At 40.5% G+C, this 20743-nt stretch overlaps 1 protein-coding gene across 1 annotated transcript; it reads right to left on the bottom strand.

Annotated features, from left to right (window-relative positions):
• Positions 1-932: 932 nt before the first annotated feature.
• HDGFL1 (HDGF like 1) lies at positions 933-1628 on the bottom strand. Its single transcript, XM_059940695.1, has one exon. It carries the CDS (start codon positions 1626-1628, stop codon positions 933-935), a length of 696 nt encoding a protein of 231 aa, XP_059796678.1.
• Positions 1629-20743: the final 19115 nt, after the last annotated feature.

The following is a 20743-nucleotide window of genomic DNA, read 5'->3' as shown; positions in this document are numbered from 1 at the left end:
CGACGGAACCTTAACTACAAAACAAGTCATCAAACCCCAAGTAGAAAGGGAACCTCCTAGTTCATCTCAGAAATGGGGGTAGCAACGTTAGAGCTAGGAGCAGGATGGAGGCGTGCCCATTTCTTTTATGCCTGGGTGATGTATATGACTGTAGGGTGGCCTTGAACTGTGGGAAGAGGGAGAGGGGTGGCCACGGGTCTTCTCAGAACATCCCGTGTGGCTCTAAAGATCTAAATGGGGACAGATGCTCCTCAACCTTCCAATCCAAGAAGCTAGTCACAGCTAAACTTATGATTGCACAAACAACTTGGAAGCGCACAAATTATGTGATGGTAAACTACAACTCCCATAATTCCCTGGCTCGGCAAAAGGCAGGCCCCTCCCGCAAAAGCTGTCCCACTTTCTCAGCAACTAGGCCTCCGATACAATAGGCCTGGGAGGAGTAGACAAGAGCTCAGGGAGACGCCACCCCCGCCCCACCACAGTTTGAGAGTTGCCCCTGCCAGGCCCCTGGAAGTACCCCCTGCTCCTCCTCCACCCCTTCCGAAACTCCCACCCCTGATTCCAAAGCGGAGCTCCATAATGCCCGAGGGGAGGGACAGAGGGATGTCGCGAGGGGGAAACGGCCGGTCCAGGCCCCAACAGAAGCGCTGGCAAACAGTTGCAGGCAGGGAGGGGGCACGGTGGTCTCATCTCATCCCAGGGAGCAGAGGCCCCGACTCAGATCCCAGGGGTGTGAGGGCACAGAGGTGGGGGCCTGGTGGCCTGCCCCATGCAGCTCAGTCCCCAAGGGCCGGGGGTGGAAAGGGAGAGTGGGTGGAGAGCGGGGGGGGGGGGGGCGGGGTGCCAGTTTGCAGGCCGTGGCCAATTCCCCCAGTAACAGCCAGGCCGCAGCAGGAATGGGGCGGGGGCTCTTCTGGAAACTTTGGTGACTACCGGCTCTCGCGGCCTCCGACGCCCGGGGCCTCGGCCTCTCTCTCGGCAGGCTCTTCCTCTCGCTCCTGCTCCCCCGGGGGCGGCCGCCAGGCTGGGCCCGGCCCGATCGCGGCGCGGTCGTTCTCCAGCTCCACGAGGAGCGGCTTCGCATCCTCCGCCGCGGTGGCCGCCTCCTCCATCTCCTCCCCTTCTTCCGAATCAGCCTCCTTGGGACGCTCGGGGATGTCCTTCGGCGGGTCCCTGGCGCTCCTCTTCAGCGGCCCCTTTTCGTTCTCCTTCTTGGCCGGCGGGTCGACGCCCGGCTCCCCCGGCTCGGCGCCGCCGCCGCCGTCGGTGTGGCTCTCCGGGTCCCCACCGCCCTCGGTGGCCTCCGGCTCGGGCCCCTCGGCGCAGCTCTTCCCCTGGGCGAACTGGTAATCGGAAGCCTGGACGGTGGGGTTGTTCTCGATCTCCCACAGCCCCTCGCTGAAGCCCCTCCTCTTGTTGGGTTTGCCGAACTTCTCCTTGGACTCCTCGTACGGGAAGAGGCGCTTGGGTCCCAGGAAGGCCGTCTCGTGGGTCCCGAAGAAAAACACTTGGTAGCGGTTGACCTCGGCCGCTTGCTCGATCCTGGCCGGCCAGTGGGCGTACCCCTTTATTTTGGCGAACACCAAGTCCCCGCTCCTGTACTTGCGCCGGCAGAACAGCGCCATGGCTGCGGACCCGGCCTCGGCAGCGGCCGGAAAGGGCGACCCACGACGGGGCGCGGGGTTAGCGGCCGCTGAGCTCGGGCTGCGCAAGCCCCGCCCCGAGGGAGCACCCGGGCGCCCTGAGAAGGTTCTAGTGCGAAGCGTGCGTTATCTCGGAGACCCAAAGCTCGTTGGGCCCCACCGTCGACGCCGGGGTTTCTAGAACGACAGAGCCAAGAGCTTGGGTATCCCGGGTGGCGGTTGTGCTGACGGGGATCCTCTGTGGCTCAATCGCTAGGGCACCCGGCTGTGAAGGTGGCATCGTTTACTGTGTCAGCCAGAGTGGCCTAGCAAGGGAGAGATGGGGCAGGGTGGCAAGAAAACGCAGTGACACGATTAGCACACATTTCGATGAAACTAGTAACAGGCTAGCGCAGATTTGCAGTATCTGTTGGGACTCCGATCTGCTCATTACAGAAAACTCCACTCTTGCCTCAGGAGATGCCTGGGTCCGTGGTTTCACCCCTTTTCTGATTTCCTTGAGAGCTAACACTGGTGCCTGCAAGGGGATTCAAGAATAGAGTGGAGGCAGGGCTTCCCTGGTGGCGCAGTGGTTGAGAATCCGCCTGCCAATGCGGGGGACACGGGTTCGAGCCCTGGTCTGGAAGGATCCCGCGTGCCGCGGAGCGGCTGGGCCCGTGAGACACAACTGCTGAGCCTGCGCGTCTGGAGCCTGTGCTCTACAACAAGAGAGGCCACGATAGTGAGAGGACCGCGCACCGCGATGAAGAGTGGCCCCCGCTCTCCGCAACCAGAGAAAGCCCTAGCACAGAAACAAAGACCCAACATAGCAATCAATCAATCAATTAATAAATCTTAAAAAAAAAAAAAGAATAGAGTGGAGGCAAAGGAATAGAGTCAGCAACGCTGACATCTCTTGGAAACCGGTGTCCTAAACTTTGGCGGGGGGGATCACAAAATGTATAGAGCAGCCTCATGACCATGTCAAACCAGCCATGTCAAAATTTCCTCCTTTACATGGGATGCTGGACATGGCCCTTACCCTTTCATTGATTCTTGCATGTTTTAAGAGATAAGACTCTTATCTCTTGGTGGTTATAACATGGAAAGGATGTCAAATGCTCTCAGTATCCTCATAGAGAGGGGAAAATTGGGCTTAAGAATTAGGTAGAGGTCTGCTCATATCAAACATCTTGTTATTATCTAGAACTTCCTGGCGGCTACAGACTAAAAAAGAATCATTTCAGCTGAGAGAGTATTTTAAGGATAGACTTGTTCTCCTTAAGTGATAATTATGGGAGTTTCCCTGTAACTGCAGCCATTACACATTTGTCTGCATCTGTTTTGAGTCCTGCTAGCTAGCTGTGAGCACTCTGAAACCTAGCCAGCTTTGTCGTACTAGTACTCTTGGCTATTATGACAAAGACCTTTCAATATCAATTGTGTATTTAATTGCATAGATGTTTTTTCCTAGTGTAACCAACAGTGACCAGCGGAGAATTAGAACCACTAACCCATTTCAATATAACTCAAATTTGTTTCTGGTTTGCTGGGTTGGATCAGCCATTTTACCTCTGGGTGGTGGAGACCTGTTCTGGGCAGAAGAAGTTCTCTTCTCCCAACAAGGCAAAACAAGTACGATAGACTTTGATAATTCTAAACAACTTCTTTTAGCTCTTCTGTCAAGCCATTTTCTTAGAGTGCTTATCTGCCCCACAAATATCTACAACTTTACCAATTAAGTAACATCGACACATGCCCAGAAAGGGTACTTAGTTGTGCCATTGTAGTCGGAAGGCCTCGACTACAGCTGCTCTCGTTGAGAGTGATCTTCGGCAAAAGGATCACATGGGTATAAGCCAAACATCAAAGATTGTTGGGTAGTTGAATCACTGCAGGTGAACAGGTAGGGATCTGAGGCGGAAACAAAAAGTCAGGAAGTAGAGGCAAGAGGATCTAGTAAAGAACGATCCAGATCTGCAAAGGGTAATAGATATTCTATTAGGCAAAGGAGTGTCATTTTTGTACCTCTACCCATTACCCACTAATACTCTGTGTGTGGTGCTAAGGGCTGGCACAAAAGATGCTGATTTTTGAGGACTTTAAAATATAATTTAAGAGCGAAAGCATCAGGGACTTCATTACAGAGAAATGCAAGCTAGTCTTCAAGTGCTAAATCATGTGTTCTTACATAAATATTGAAGGAATTCTAGGAGAAACCAATGGGAGTGTGGTTATTAGGGCAAGGCTTTTGGGAGGAGTAGCAGGAGAGGTAATAGAAAGGATCCTAGTATCCTTCATTTGTTTACCAGCCTTGTAAAGCTGGGAATAGATAATATTTCTGAGCCTCTGTTACATGATCTTAAGATGTTTAAAGTAATATTTAGAATTTCCCTCAGGATTGTTATATATATTAATGAGATTATGGGTATGAAAGTCCAGACAATGGGTATAAAGTTCTATGATGTACTAACAAGTATGACGTAGAATTTCATTATGGATGGGATCAGGCTATTATTATTATTAGGTTAAATGAAGGAAAAATATGTCAAAAGGAGTAGAGTCATGAATAAGGACACTGAAGAATGAAGAAAAGTTATCCGCCAGCCAAATTCTATACTACACATGTAATTCCATATTACATATGGAATTACATATCCAGCACAACTTCTGTATGAAACAACATAAAAGTTCTTGTTCTTTGGAAATATTATTTTTAAAACAGCATTCTTCGACTAGATTTATCACCTAATGGTAGCTAATTCCAAAAAGGGGAGAGGGACTTCCCTGGTGGTGCAGTGGGTAAGGCTCCACGCTCCCAATGCAGGGGGCCTGGGTTCGATCCCTGGTCAGGGAACTAGATCCCACATGCCACAACTAAGAAGCCCCCATGCCGCAACTAAGAAGCCCGCATGCCACAACTAAGACCCAGCACAGCCAAAATAAAATAAATAAATAAATAAATATTTAAAAAAACAAACAAACAAAACTAAAAGGGGAGAATAAGAGGAAGGTTGAGCAAAAAGTTTAATGCGTTTAGAGTTGGATACCACTTTCACAGATAGTCCCTTCCTCTTACACTTGCATGCTCCATGTTGCAATTAAATAGTAGGATCTTTGCTTCTTTTACCCTTGAAACCAACTTGTTCTTAAAGTTATTGTCTCTCTTTTGCTCAAAGTGAGAAGAGTAGGTAAGTAGTGTTCATGGTAACTTGGTTAGGTTTAGATTTGGCTAGTATATAAACAAAGTACTCAGGAGCAACTATTATTATTAATTTTCAGAAACTAGATCTCCTTGAGCTCAAATATTTCGAATAAAATCAAAAGTACCAAGACCATCTGTTTGTAAAAAGGACCTAATTTCAGCAGCAGCAGCAAACCTATCAAAACACCTTAGATTCCAGAACAGGTAACACATCACAGTTTTCTTTTCTGGAAAACTAATGATAGGATTTAAAAGCTGCTTGGCAACAATTATGAAACATGGGCAATAAAACAATGTAATTGTACAAGAGAGAGAATAGATATCCAATTGATGTTTTCTTGTTTAATTAGTTTTAAATTCAATTACTTTGGTATAAACTATGATTTAAAATAAATGTAATTGTTTTCTATGTGCTTTTGTTTCATTAAAAAATAGTAGCCGCCTCTGTGTTTATACAACAGAAGTGTTTATACATGGTTGGTATTTGGGTTCAGGCTTTTCTTTCTAAAATGTTCTAGCAGACATAATTACACAGAAAGTAAATCCCCTATCCGACCATGGGTAGAAAATCTCCCCACCCTCCTTTCTTTAAAAGTCACAGGAGGTGAGCTACCTCTATATTTTGTCACCTCTACATTTTATCAGCGTACACTTAGCCTAACCTTTAAAGCCTCAGGGATTTCTGAAATCCAAGGGATCTGCTGGGGGTGGGGATAAACTTGGTATCAGTGGGGATGTCCGGCAGCTAAAGGATAATTGAAGGGATGTTTCCAAGGAGCTGTATCATTATCAATTTGAATAGTGTGTCAAATCTGTATCTAACTTGATGATGGGATTGGGGGTGGGGGAGAGATGAGAGTGCAGATTTTCCAAGTGCTGTATGTGTGCTGGTCATTTGGGCCCCCTTGGCTAATCATAAATGTTATGGGGTAGGGTGTAGCAGGGGGCAAATGGAGAGATTTCAGAATTGTTTGCAAAATTGCTGTTTTAGCAGCCATGGAAAGAAAATTGCCACTCTAAAATGAATAAATGTGGCTGCTTAAGAATAATATTTCATTATACTGATTTGGGAGCACTTAAAGCTTTTAAAAACTACCCTTTGGAAAAAAACTTAAATAAAATGTGTTAAATAATCTGAATATTTTTGTAATTTGAATCTTGCATGATACTTAGTCAAACTCTGCCACTTGAAAATATATGAGGTTTTTTTAAATCTACATAATTAGCAAAGTTTAAACAAGTTATCAATGCTGGTGAGTATTCAATAACTGGGGATTGGACACATATAACATGGTCTATTTACATAATAATTATATAATTAAATGGCCATCTTCTGTGTGTTTAGAGTTTTTAAAGTATAATTTAGTAACTTGGAAATGCTTACAATATGAAGTTGAGTGAAAGGCAGGACAAAATATATAACATAGGTAATTTACTAGCCTATGTGAAACCCAGTTCCTTAAATCTAAAATGTGGATCATCTTAGTACCCATTTGAGAGAAAGGCTGCTTAAAATAAACAGAACAATGTGTCAAGTATGTTGCCTGGTACCTATTAAGTGTTCAATTACTATTAGCCATTACTATTAAAATAGCCAGTACTAGCTCTATTTTATTTATTTTATTAAAGTGCAGTTTTTGTTTTTTTGTTTTTGTTTTGTTTGTCTGGCTTTTTTTTTTTGCAGTATGTGATACATATCTTTTCTTGTAACTATTGTTTTTTCCTCCCTCAGATTGTTTCTGGTTCTAAATTTAGCTTGACACCTTGCCAATGTTCCTTTAATTTTATTATAATCATATTTTTTTTCTTATTTTTTGGAGGGGGTGTGTTCTTCATGCACTAAAAATACATTTTTAAAGATCCAAGATCAACAACGTCATCTCTGTAAGCAAATATGGACTTGGCATTGCAATTTCAGTTTTATACTTCTTGCCATTATAATAAGATATCATACAAATGGTTAAAACGACCAAAGTTTTCAGAAAATCATGCTAAAGTTTTTGATGATGTAACTTCAGTCTTCACCTCAATTGTCTTACTCTTCCTTCCAATAGTTTCCTAGCTTTTGATATAATTACCAAAATATTAATCTTTGGGAATAAATAATTTATACAATTTCCATTTAAGGAAATCATCAACAGTGTGCATGATAATGAAAAGGAGGAAATTTTTTTAAGCCAAGATGTCTAATTTTGATTAATGATAATGGTATGTGGAGGTAGATAATCATTTTGACTTATCAAGATTTTCCTATTTCATTATTACAAAATGACTTTAATTTTTCATTTAATTTTAGTTTAGCGATATCTGTATTGAGTTGGTAGTTATCCTTTAACCAGAGGATTATTGGAGGTGGATGACCTTCTCTTTTTAAACATTGCAAAAGAAATATTTGGCCTTCCAAACAGATTAGGTTTTTCTGTACTAGGGAACATGTATGTTATTTGTTGGAATAAATAAATAAGTACTCTAAGGAGTTAGTTTAGTGGTTTTTCATATATTCAAAAACTCATAAAGCACGAAGTAGAGGTCAAGTAAAAGAAAAACAGAACAGTAGAAATTCAACATAACTTTCCTAAACCAGCATCTGGGCTCAAATTTCAACAAGCAACGCCTCTCTTTTTTAGAATTTACTTTAAAAACGGAGTTGATGATAAAAACACTTTTAAATGCCTCAGTAAAATGTCCTGTATAACACAAATGATGACTCTTTGAACAAATATTATCATCACTTTTCTCTTTGGTCACTCTTCATGGTGAAAATAAATTTCTTCTTAGACAAAATACAGTATTTTGGATACTTGTAAAATTGAAATACTTAAATAAAACAGGATATAGTCTTGTCATCTTTGCTCTTCAAAATCAGATATAACAAAAGCCAATACTCTGTTTTCTGCTTGTCAAGGTACAACCATAACGGGAATATATTCATAAGTAAAATCACAATAGAACTAATTTTTAACTACCATTTATTGAGCACGTATATGCCACACCCTGTTGTAAGCACTTTATTTTCTCAATTCTTAAAACACTTTGCTCTACTGCCTTTCTCCTTTTTTTTTGCCTGCCCATCTATTCATCGTGAGCACAATCATTGAGGAAATGCAACCTATAAGCAACCAGAGAAGTTGGTTTGGAGAAAATAAGAGAGAAGAGTGAAGCAGATGCTAAGAGAGCAGACATGTCATGAACAGTAAGTTACTAGAAGGATCATAAAAGTGAGACAGAGAAAACTGTCAGTTCAGAGAGCAATTTCAGTCCCTGAGGTTTTTCCTGTTACAATTTGAGTTCAGTTTACATGCATCCTTACATTAAAAACATTACATTAAAAATAGTATATCAAATATGTATTTCTTTGATGATGGCGTTTGGCGAGGGAGAAATGAAGGGTGCAGATTTCATCTTAAGGGTGTCTGAGTGAGCCTCTGTTCCTCACAATGAAATGCATCTAAGTAGAACAGTAATTATACCGCTGATCTACGATTGGCAGATATTTATAAAGGTAAAACCATGTTAACCACACATCAAGCAATAATGGTACAGACATGATATCACTCCAATATAAGTATTATAGATAAAATATCTACTTTTTAAAATATCCAGCCTTTCTTTTTCTCCTCAGATATTTGTAACTGTAAACTCTAACCATGTAAGAGAATCTTTTAAGTTTTCAAAGGGCATATATTCTGAGCTTTTTACCAGCTACCATCTTGTTTCATGATGGCTGACCAAGCTGTTTTCTCTTTGAGTAAAAGCAAAATCAATAAAGTTTTCATTGAACAGATAAATACAAAATGCTTAACTGTTAAATTGAACAATGTACTGCTAATTATTAATTAATTAATTAATGATGCTTCAGTCTATTATAATTTTGAAGTAATTAATTGGGTTCTTTTGTCTTCACTAATTTTAGCTGCTTCACACTTTAAATATAACTGGAAAAAAAATGAAAGAATGAAAGCATATAGCTTTATCATATTGGGAAAGACTAAACTGGTTTTGCTCAGTTTTCTCAGTTTTTTCTTCTATTCACTTTATAGGACTCCTATGAATTGACAGGGAGTTTGTAGGCTACATATGTAGAAAACAGCAAAAACTGAAATCTAAAATGTAATGTATCTTTTAGGACACTAGTTCAGGTAATCCATATCTGAGTGCTTACCATGTGGCTACTAGAAAGCTAGTGCTGTGGGAAGGACATGATGAGTGTAGAATATTTTAACCATACTAGGTGGTCTGTGTTATATCAATCCTTTGATATATTTTGAAACATTATTTGTGAACTGTTTTTATAATTTACACACTTTTAAAATATATACATTATCAATATACATGAGCAGTCTTATTTTGTTCAATAGTTCTATATACTTGCCAATATTTTGTCTATTTTATTTAATTAAGATAAAAATATGTAAAGATTTTCCATGGATTATTTCTAGATTAGTCAATTTCCTTCAAATTAGGTTTGTTTCTGCTTTGTGCATTTCAAGGCTCTATTATTGTTAAGTACCTGCATATTCTTTATTTTTATATTGTTTTGCGTCTATTAGAATCTTTATTTTATCAGAATGAAATAACTGCCCTATTGAAGGCTTTTGCTTTAAATTCTACTTTGGTATTAATGATGCTGCAGGAGTTTTTTTTGATTAGCATTTCAAAATAGTTAATAGTCAATAGTTCTTTAATTTTTCTATGCCATTTTGTTTAATTATACCCTTGAAACCAGTATACAGTCTCTCCGTATAGGCAGGGGATTGGTTCCAAGACACTCTGCATCTGCCTCCTCTGATACCCAGAATCCACAGATGCTCAAGTCTGTTGTATTAAGTGGCACAGTACAGTAGCCCCCGCCCCCCACCCCACCCCACATTCCAGGTTCCACATCTGTGGATTCAACCAGCTGTGGATCAAATCTGTGGATGCCGAGCCCTACCCTCCACCCCATGTGGAGGGCCAACCCAACTGTATGGGTAGATTGCTTTCAATCTAATGTTTTATCAAGAGACTAACCTTCTTAATATGTGGTGATGAATTCTATGTCTACCATCTCATTTTGTGACTTATTATGCCTTCACAGTGTTCTTTTTTTTTTCCTCTCTGCTGTTCTACCTTCCAGTGGATCGATAAAGTTAGTATCATAATCATTATCATCATTATTATTATTGTTTTCCCCTTTGCTGGTTCCCCTTTGCTGGTTCCCCTTTGCTGGTTGGTAACTCTTCCTTCAGTAATTATTATTTAACATGCAGAACTATAAATTTTTCTAACCAAATCTAAAGACTTGAGCATGTTTTTAGTAGCCCTAACACTCAACTTTGTAATTGTCTAAAATTTTATATTTTTAAAAGTTCATAATAGTTATTTTTTACAATTAGTTTATTACAATTATTCAGATATTTTATCATTAATTTCTTACACACTCTTCCCTTACTTTCATTAAAGGAAATATGTCACTTAGTAATTGTTTTAGTGAGGGTATGGAGTATTAGATAAATTCTCTTAGATTTATATAGCTAAAGATGTATTTATTACAACCTCATTATTAAACAGTATATTAGCTGGGTATATAATTTATATTTAAACTTTCATTCCTTTAAGATTATGAAGGCATTATAATGTGTTCTTCTAGCATTTATTATTGCTGCTGAGAAGTCTGCCATCAGTGTGATGGTCATTCCTTATCAAGTATCATGTCTTTCTCTTCGTTATCCTTGATATACTTCGGTTTCATTAAGATGTGTATGAGTATGGACTTATTTTCATATATTATGACTGATACTTGGTGGAGACTTTGAACTCATCTCTGTCCTCAGTTCAGAAAATTCTTACATTTTTAAATATAGCCTCAGACATTTCTTCAGTTCTCTTCTGGAACACATATAATTACATTAAAGTATCTCAATCTATAGCCCATACCTCTTATTCATGTTTTATGTCTCTATCTACTGTGCTCCATTCTGTCAAACTTCCCAAAACTGTATTGCCATTTATTTATTCTTTGTGTCTCATTTAAAGGTTATCCCAATTATGATCATTTCAAAAACAGTAGTTTTCATTCTAAGGATTTCTAATTTTTTTATTTTTACCTTACATTATTTCATTTATATCTGTTTTGGCTTCATAATTTCTCATTCTTTTCGTGGTTATTCATGTCTCTGTCCCTTTAGAGATTCTAAACATACTTATTTTAAAACCACTATTGATGTTTTTCTCTTTTTTTCATTTAATCTGTCATGAGTTCATTTCCTGCTGCCAAGTGGTGGTTTGGCTCAAGGTTGCCTGGCTGCGAGGCTGTCCGCTTCTTTGTGCCTGTGTAAGAGGCAACATTATAAACATTGTATCCTCCCAAATGAGTAAGTCAGGGCTTTTTTCAGCTGCCTTTTCAGGGTCAGGAAGCTCCACAGTGGCCCAGCTCTAGTTCACCACAGCACACGAGGGAGGGACCGTATTTCCTTCTACCCCACAGACTCCACCTCTTCTTGCTTCCAGCCTCAGATCCTAACAGACCTGCAGTGTTAGTTTCTCTCAACATTTTGCATTTCCTTCCATTTCTGGTCTACCAGTACCTTTAGTACGTGAAAGTTATTTAATTGTATCTTTTATATTTTATCTGCTATTTGCCATATGTTGGATCAAAAAGGGAAGGTCTCAAAGCATGAATTTATAACATCTTAATTAGGTATCAGGAAGTTATAAAATGTCATGCATACCCTTCCCCTTAGCAGTTTGCAAATTAATTGAGGAGAAAAGATTCTAACCTGAAACATTCTAGCAAGAAACATTTAGAGAATACAAAAGAGATTCTAATAAAAATAAAACTTGTAGCCATTTATACAAAAATAATCAGGGTAGGCTTTTTGCACACGGCAGGAGGAGTTGAGATTTTTCTTAAGGAATGAGTAAGATTTGAATGGACACGAAATATATGAATTTTAATTCTTTACAGATTCACTTTATTATGTGCCCTGAAGATGTGGTTTATGTACCTTCCACTAATGGCTTTGACGGCTACAAAGACAGTGTGTTAAATTTTAGACCTCTGGGTACACAGTCAAGTGGGAATATCGAGAGAGAATTTTAGGAGGCGTCCTAGCAGTTTCACATAAAAACTTGTCCCAGCAGTCATTCAATTTTGGAGAAGCTGATGCAAGAGGTGGAAATGTGTGTACATATCTATGTCCTCTAAGAAATATTAAGAGTATAACTACTGTGTTATTGCATTTAGAGGAACATTCTTCCAGGAAAGCATTAGCAACAACTAATTGGATCAGTATTCACTCATTTCCCAGAGAAATCCAGTATCTAAAGCTAAGTGTATCCTACTTCCCTCTGCCTGAGTTTTCAGCTTTAAGCTACTTCATAAACTATTCATATCCTCAGAAATCCTAAAAATAATTGCATTGCATAATGCCCTAATATACCTCTGACACCTGCTCGTCAGGGTCTGACCTAGGGGTTCATCACACATGCCAAGAGGCAGTAAATGAATGGTAACCAGAGGCAGGACATTTTTTTTTTTTTTTAAATAAATTTATTTATTTATTTATTTACGGCTGTGTTGGGTCTTCGTTTCTGTGCAAGGGCTTTCTCTAGTTGTGGCAAACGGGGGCCACTCTTCATCGCGGTGCGTGGGCCTCTCACTGTCTCAGCCTCTCTTGTTGCGGAGCACAGGCTCCAGACGCGCAGGCTCAGTAGTTGTGGCACACGGGCCTAGTCGCTCCACGGCATGTGGGATCTTCCCAGACCAGGGCTCAAACCCATGTCCCTTGCATTAGCAGGCAGATTCTCAACCACTGCGCCACCAGGGAAGCCCCGAGGCAGGACATTTTGAAAATAGGCTCACAGTTTATTTAATGCCTCTGTTTAAGTCTCTCTTATTCACACTGCACCAATGTCCATCCAGCCATTTTACAGAAATAATGGATATAATTGGCCCTGTGCCTTGTTAATTCTGATGGTTAGCCTGACTCAGACTAATAACATTTCAAGTGAAGGTAAATATGTAGCTCTTGTGCATAGAAAAGAGCAACTGTAGGCTTCAGCCACAGGCTTTGGCAAGGTCTGCAAATGGATGACTAAATAGGTTCAAGGTAGGTGATGGAAATCAGGAGACAGGAAGATTAACCCACAAGACAGGTCTGTTTTAAGTCAGCTTGACTTCCATTTATTGCAACCCTGACATTGGAATAAACCTATTAAATATACTTTCAAAATGCAACCAAGTGGTAAAACATGATACCTCACTTTAAAACTTTTTAAATTGAATGCACCTGGTGAGGTTCTCTATCAATTTATGTTAATGCCACATACAAGCAAGCAGGACCTAATTACCAATTAAGCAATAAAGCTGTTTATAAGAGCAAATGTTCTCTGGGTCAAGTCCATGAAATATTTATATATATGTATGTATATGTATAATATGCATGTACATGTACATGTATGTATAAATATAAATGTAAATATATATACCTATATACACATACTATATTTCTTAAACTTTGTTATAATTGTCAACATGTGCTACTGAATACCAGTTTTATCGAGATATCTTCTACATAGTGATTTGATCTTCCTAAACGATGAGGGGATTCCATAATTATATGAAGTTCAGGGTCACTGTAAGTCCAAAACAAAGATTTTTTAAAATGCATGAAAAATAATTCTGTTTCTTAAATGGTCATTGACTGAGTCTTCTCATTCCAGATGTGGCTGTTTAAGATCCCAAACATTGCTAAGAGACAGAATTCTGACCAAACTCACCCCAGTCCACCCCAATCCAAACCTTTCTCTAGAGAGCTGGCGTAAAAGCTGAAGGTCAGGAAGCAGAAGTCTCACTTTATGTCCCTGCACTTAATACTATTATTGTCACAACTAAGGTAACTGCAAGCCTGCTACTCACTGCTTACTACACACTGTTGATGCAGCAGCACTGAAAAGAAAGATCTGATAATTTTTATGATTTACTTCAATTCAGGGAATTTTACCCTTGGAACCTGGACTCCGTGGTAGGAGGTAGTTTGATTTCAGTTCAGGTCAGTTTCACAAAAATTTAATGAGCATCTACAGGTACAGGGAATACGATGATGAACTCAACTAAATCCCTGTCTTCAGTGAGCTTACAGCTAAAAAATATTCTTATCTAACCTTTATCTGCCCTTGTCACAGATCACTACTGGACTTAAGCATCAGTGGGTACTAGTTCCAAATTGGTTGCCCAGTTTTAGTTGTGTGTGTGTTTGTGAGAGTGAGAGTGTGAGTGTGAGTGTGAGTGTGAGAGTGAGAGTGAGAGAGAGAGAGAGAGAGAGAGAAAGAGAGAGAGAGGTGTGGAGAGTTGAGTTAATCTTGCTCCTTAGTCAACAGGAAGGGCAGTATTATGCTCTCCTCTTCATCCACACTTGCTTCCAATTCCCTTCTCCTTCTCTCATAAACACGCACAGCCCAATGTAAAATGTGCAGTATTATTTTGCCTCTGTGTTTTGATTTACATGAATGTAGTGTGTCCTCAATCTCATTTCATCCCGTTTCCAGTAAATACTATCTTCTGTGTCTTCAATTGATCCACGTTATTTGATACATGTACAGTTTGTGATTCCAACTGATACATATTACTATGCACCACTAACTATACCCACAGTGTTTCACTTATTAATTTCCCTAGTGACAAACACCTGGACTGCCTCCAAATCTCCACTCACACACACTCACACACACATACACACACACCCACGTGTGCACTCTAATCAAAGTCCTCATTCCTGTTTTCCCGCTATGTGAGAATTTCTTTTTCTTTGGGATACAGAAACTGCTCCAGGTATTCTAAGTAGAGAGCAGTTTGATACAGGAATTAAGTGTTTAAAAATCAGTGGAAGGACTAGAAGAATCTGGACAGGTGAAAGCCCTCTTAGATTTCTGGGAATCTAGGGGTCTGAGAAACTGCAGCTCCTCCAGCACTGAAGTGGGTAATTCCCAGTAAGACATCTAGAGGCCACTGTGCAATCCCAGCCTGCCAAACCCAAGCACTTGCTGACCACTGTAATATTAGGCATCCCCTCAGCCTTCCAGATCACGTGCAGGTGTCACTCATCATTGACTCTTGGCCAGCAAGTGGGCCCTACAGGGAAGAGCATGTAAGAAAGAGCACATCTTTGTTCCACTTTCTGGGTTGATTACCCCTAAATTTATTTTTTCTGTACTTTTTAATTTATGAGAGTTCTCTCCAATTCTGACTCTTCTTTTATATAGTGTTTGGTTCTTCTTTTTTTTTTTAATGGATATGATATATTCTCTTTTTTCTCTGAGATATTAATCATAGTTCTTTTGAATTTTTTTCTCCTCTCTGCATTGTGTTGACTGCAAGCATATTTCTTTTTCTGTTTATTTTGGTCTCCATCTTTTATGTTGGGTTCTTTCTCTTCTGTGTCTGGTGGTGATGTCTTTCCATCCTTGTTTCAGAATGATGGTTGGAAAGTCTCCGAGTGGGAGTGAGGCTTGTTCTGTGGCAGTCTTCGCTGCTGCGTGATCCTGACGACTGTGGCACTTTATTGGGGGAAGCCCCAATGGCGTTATCTGTCGGTCTCTTCTCTTGAACAGGTCAGTTTTCCCAAAAAGAAATCTCCCACTTGGAAAGGAGAGGGTGAGGTGGTGGGGCTTGGAAGTGGATATAATTAGACTGGGCCAACTGGGCTTAGTGGCGACACTAAGCCCATGAAAGGAGCTGAAGGTCAGTTCGTAGATAGATATTTATTTAGTCTTCTTTCAGAAAGATGACTCCTATCCTTACTCCTGCCTTTGCTTGGGTCTGATGTCCCCAAGCCCAGAGTCTACGTGGGTCAGCTTGTCCACACGATAAATGTCCAGTCCTCCGCTGGAGTAGAAGAAGTCCAGGCAGATGATCTGGAGGACCAAATGCTTTTGTATTTAAACCTTTCATCTTTCTGCCTGGTTATAGCCCCATACGATCCCCACGCTCAGCAGAAGGAGCTGCCTCTGATTCCTGGGCAAGCCCAGAATTCTGCCACGATGCAACCTGTTCCTTCTGGTTCCCTCCCCCACCATGCCCCTCCCCTTCTGCAGGCTTAGCTGGATTCTCTATTCTGTAAATAAGCTACTACATGTCTATTCTTTCCTAAGTTTTTTAAACACTTTCTTTTCTGATGCTGTCTTCCCTCCAGCTCTCTTCTTCCTTGGGAATCTGTGCTTCCTTTATTTTTGTCATGTCATTTCTGTGTTGTTTCAGGAAAAAACAGAGAGAAATGTGAAGTTCAACTTCTGCCATGCTGGTAGGTAATCAGTACAAATGCTAAATGGGAGCCTTCTGGATGGAAATGCTCTTATATTTTGAAACAATCAACTTGAGCGAAAAATGTATGGGTCAGATCAAGGGACAGTCTACAAAATAACTGGCCTGTTATCATCAAAAGTGGTCATGAAGGTCAAGGAAAGACTGAGGAAATGTTCCAGACTAAAGGTAACTAAAGAGGGATGAAAAATCAGAAGCAAGGTATGATCCTGGGTTGGATTCTTTTGCAAGGACATTGTTGGGACAATTGTCAAAACCTGAATGGGCTCTGTAGGTTAGATTGTAGTGAAGTATCATTGTCAATGTCCCGGTTCTAATGGTTGTGTTGTACTTCTTGCAAGAGAATACTGTGGTTTGTAGGAACTACACACCGTAAAGTATTTATATAGGTGACAGGGCATATTGCTGGCAACATACTCTTAAATAGCTCAGGACAGAAAAAGTTCTGTGTGCTAGTCTTGTAATTTTTCTGTAAGTTTAAAATTAGTTCAAAATTAAAAGAAGGGAAAAAAATCTTGTTTTAACCCCTGATCCAATGGCGGGGGGGTAAAAAGAAACATAAAACAAAACTGCAGAGGTTAAAAAAAAAAAATGTACGGGTACCACTCTCTGTCTAGGTATCTATCCATCCATCCATATTCATTTTTAAAATAAGTTCAGTAGTTATGTTTTTTTGATGATTTCCCCCTTCCATATAATAGAGTGTTAATGTAATTTTCAATCTCTGTGAGTAAAATATATTGAAATCTTCTCCAACATCTGAGAACAATCATCTTCAAATGTGTACACTGTGAAGAAATAAGTGCTGGAGGGAGTTTCTTAGTCATCCAGGTTATGCTTACTTAAATATCTTAAACATGGTTACAAACTGGATCGGATGTCTATTTGGGATTGAAAGTCTGACTCTGTCACACATGGATGTGCTAAAATCTCACACATACTGTGGGTTAATTTCAAGTTTATATCCAAAGGATTCTTATTTCATCCAAATATTGTTCACACTTCCAAATGTCAATTTCACATACTTCTCTTCTGAATTTGCCACTGAATGTATTATTTTGATTAGTGTTGTCAGGAAGTACCTAAACATTTTTCCTTCTTGATTGGTAGCTAATATTCTTCAACAGATTCTTTATTAGTCCCAGGCTGCTTTGGTATGTGCAGGAAAGTGTGAAGAAATATGGGTTCTAGATCTTGCTGTCCTTCCTATTCTCTAAATTACTCTTGGCCTCAACTTTTCTCATCTGTACAAGAAGGGTCAGGGCTAAATCACTGATTCTAGTAGGGGATGGATATAACAAAATCACTGATAAGACAATACAGGCATGTCTGTCAACAGTGGCTGTGACATGGATTCAAGAGTCAAATCCAGCTGTTCACTTATTTAGTTTTGTGACTTATTAATTTTTCTGAGCATATTATGTCCTCATGTAAATTAGGGCAAAATTAGGGTAATAATAAAAAAAATAATAAAAATTCTCACTCATATGCCTTTATGTGAGTGTGTGAAAATTAAATGTAATAAACTCTGTAAGGCATTTAGCTCATGCTTCAAATGCAGTGAGCACCCAGTAAACATTAGCAACAACTATAAAATGCCAACATTACTGTTGCATCAAAACGGTGCATAGGGGGCTTCCCTGGTGGCGCAGTGGTTGAGAATCTGCCTGCCAATGCAGGGGACATGGGTTCAAGCCCTGGTCTGGGAAGATCCCACATGCCGCGGAGCAACTGGGCCCATGAGCCACAACTACTGAGCCTGCGCGTCTGGAGCCTGTGCTCCGCAACAAGAGAGGCTGCGACAGTGAGAGGCCCGTGCACCGCGATGAAGAGTGGCCCCCGCTCGCCGCAACTAGAGAAAGCCCGCGCACAGAAACGAAGGCCCAACATAGCCAAAATAAATAAATAAATTAATTAATTAAACAAAAACAAAAACAAAAACGGTGCATAGGGCTGTGGAGAGAAAACTAATCATATAATTCATTCATATATTTGACATTTATTGAGCACCTCCTAAGTGCCAGATGTTGTTCTAAGCATTCATGTTATAAAATGTCTCCACCCACACAGTTTACTTACATTTTAGTGGGAAACACAATAAAAATATATGACAAGACATCATGGAATATTGCTAACACAGAGTGAAAAAGGCCGCAAAGGAAAACGAAGTAGGATAAAGGAATGCAGAACGATTTGGGATGGCAGATGCTCTTTTCTATAGGGTAGCAGGGAAGGCTCTTCTGAGGAGGAAGCATTTGAGTGGAGCAGACTATACAGACATCCAAGGGAAGAGCTTTCCAAGCAGTGGGATCAGGATATGCCAAGATCCTGCATGTGAGCAAACTTGCTGTGTTAGAAGGAGAGCAAGAAGGCCACGTGACCACAGATAGGGAGGGGGGGTAACCATAGGAGATAAAAGCAGAGGTGTAGACAGAGGCCAGAAAGGTAAGACCTTGTAGAACATGGTAGAGACTTGGGACTTTAAGTGTGATTAGAAACCATCAGAGTATCATGAACAGGGAATTAACATGACTTAAGTTTCAAGCACACCTGGGTTTAAATCCTCCATGGGAAAGTTGTGAACCCCTCTGGCTTGTTTCTTCACTTGTTCTTGGAAGGTTTAAAAGAAACAATGCATGTGAAAGCAACAGACACAGTGTTTGGCACAAAGGACATACTCGAGATCCTTAAACATTAGAAATTCTTCTTCCTCACCTGAAAGTCTGGGGTGAGAAGAGACACAAGACCGGTTTCAACTCATGCTTTCCCACTGGTTAATCCCAGCTGCTGACATTACCTTCATCACAGCCACTCTTTTGGACGAAAGCATTTTTTCCCTTAAAAGATGCCTGTAATAACACGTGTTACGTAAGAGGAATTAGTTACACTGGCCTTTACTAACAGGAGTCCTAGTTACTAGTTGGTGATACTTTGAGCAAATGGGGAACAAGGTTTGTATCACAATTGATAAGGGGGTAAAGGGCAGCGTGTCTCAAAGGGACACTGCAGAGAGAGCCCCCTTCATGGCCTCTGGAGAACAGTGTGATCGCTGGTCCTGGAGTTGGAAAGAGGACGTTACATAACAGCACCCTGTGAGGGGGTGGGCGACGGGGTTGATGAATGAGATGTTATCTTTAGACAGCCCTCCACTCAGGGCAGGGATTTGTTTTCCTTTTCCACACTTGAGGAGTATATGTCACATGGAGCCACACAGAGAGTAACAGATACACTCATATACTGGAGGCCAAGACGTCAGAGCCAAGCTCTTCTCAGGTTCAAGGTTTAACACCCGAGGCTTTCCTGGACTAAGTGTTTCATTTTGGAAAGAGCATTTTCCATTTGATCCTTGCTTCTTCTTTGCTCCTTCTTAGTTTCATCTTTTATTATGATATTTGTATTGGGCCACTGCCTCTCAGTGACTCAGTAAGTGGTTATTCAGCGCTGTGGATTTTTCTACCTAAAGCAATCAGTTGTGAAAATCTAAGGGTAGGAGAGGGGGGTCCCAAAAATATATGCTTTCTTGTCAATGATTCAAAGAAGGCCTACCTGCCTTGGACATGACTTAACTTGAATATTATACAATATTTTGTGTTGGGAAAAAAACTTTGTAACACAATTATACCTGGAATGCTAGTGAAGACTGTAGCAAATTCTAATTATAAAAATGTTCTCTAGGTCTGCTCCATATAGAAATTTATGTTTTATATATATATATATATATATATATATATATATTTTTTTTTTTTTTTTTTTTTTTGGCTGTGTTGGGTCTTCGTTGCTGCATGCGGCTTTCTCTACTTGCAGCCAGCAGGGGCTACTCTTCGTTGTGGTGTGCAGGCTTCTCATTGTGGTGGCTTCTCTTGTTGCGGAGCATGGGCTCTAGGCGTGCGGACTTCAGTAGTTGTGGCTCGTGGGCTCTAGAGCAGGCTCAGTAGTTGTGGTGCACGGGCTTAGTTACTCCGCGGCATGTGGGATCTTCCAGGACCAGGGCTCGAACCCGTGTCCCCTGCATTGGCAGGCGGATTCTTAACCACTGCGCCACCAGGGAAACCCTGAAATTTATGTTATTATTTTCATGACATGATTCAGTACCTTGATAGCAGATATGGTACCATGTTTTGAAGTTTCCACATAGACTGAAACTCGACATTGAGTCCCCAGGTCTCCAAAGCTGAAAATGGAGGAAAAATCAGTCCAGATTCAGTCTCATCTCTTGTCTTCATCTAATTAAAGGGATAGGGATGTTTCCACTCTGGCCTCAGGAGAGACTCACAACTTTTGCCTTGGGATTCCAAATCCTAGCTGTAAACAAATCTATGCTAGTCTGGTAGGTGAGATAACCATTACACAGTAAAAGATTCATGTCCTGAACCTCTCAGATGAGAGTTCTAAATGAAAATAAATGTATAGATGATACTTTCTTATGAATCACATGGGCTTATTTCCCAAATCTTTTCTCTTTATCTTTTCATATGGAATTCAATGTTAGCTATCTACTGTTACAAATTTTCTTGCAGCTGTCCCAATTAAATTATTCAGGATGCAGTTTCTTGCCCTTTTACCTACATTCCACATGCTTTTAATCCTTTTTATGTAATAGGTGGGAAATACATT

Source organism: Balaenoptera ricei, chromosome 11 (assembly GCF_028023285.1).
Source record: "Balaenoptera ricei isolate mBalRic1 chromosome 11, mBalRic1.hap2, whole genome shotgun sequence".
In the NCBI taxonomy this organism is placed as follows: Eukaryota; Metazoa; Chordata; class Mammalia; order Artiodactyla; family Balaenopteridae; genus Balaenoptera; species Balaenoptera ricei.
The sequence above is the reverse complement of the archived record's forward strand: the minus strand, read 5'-3'. Positions and strand labels throughout refer to the sequence as shown.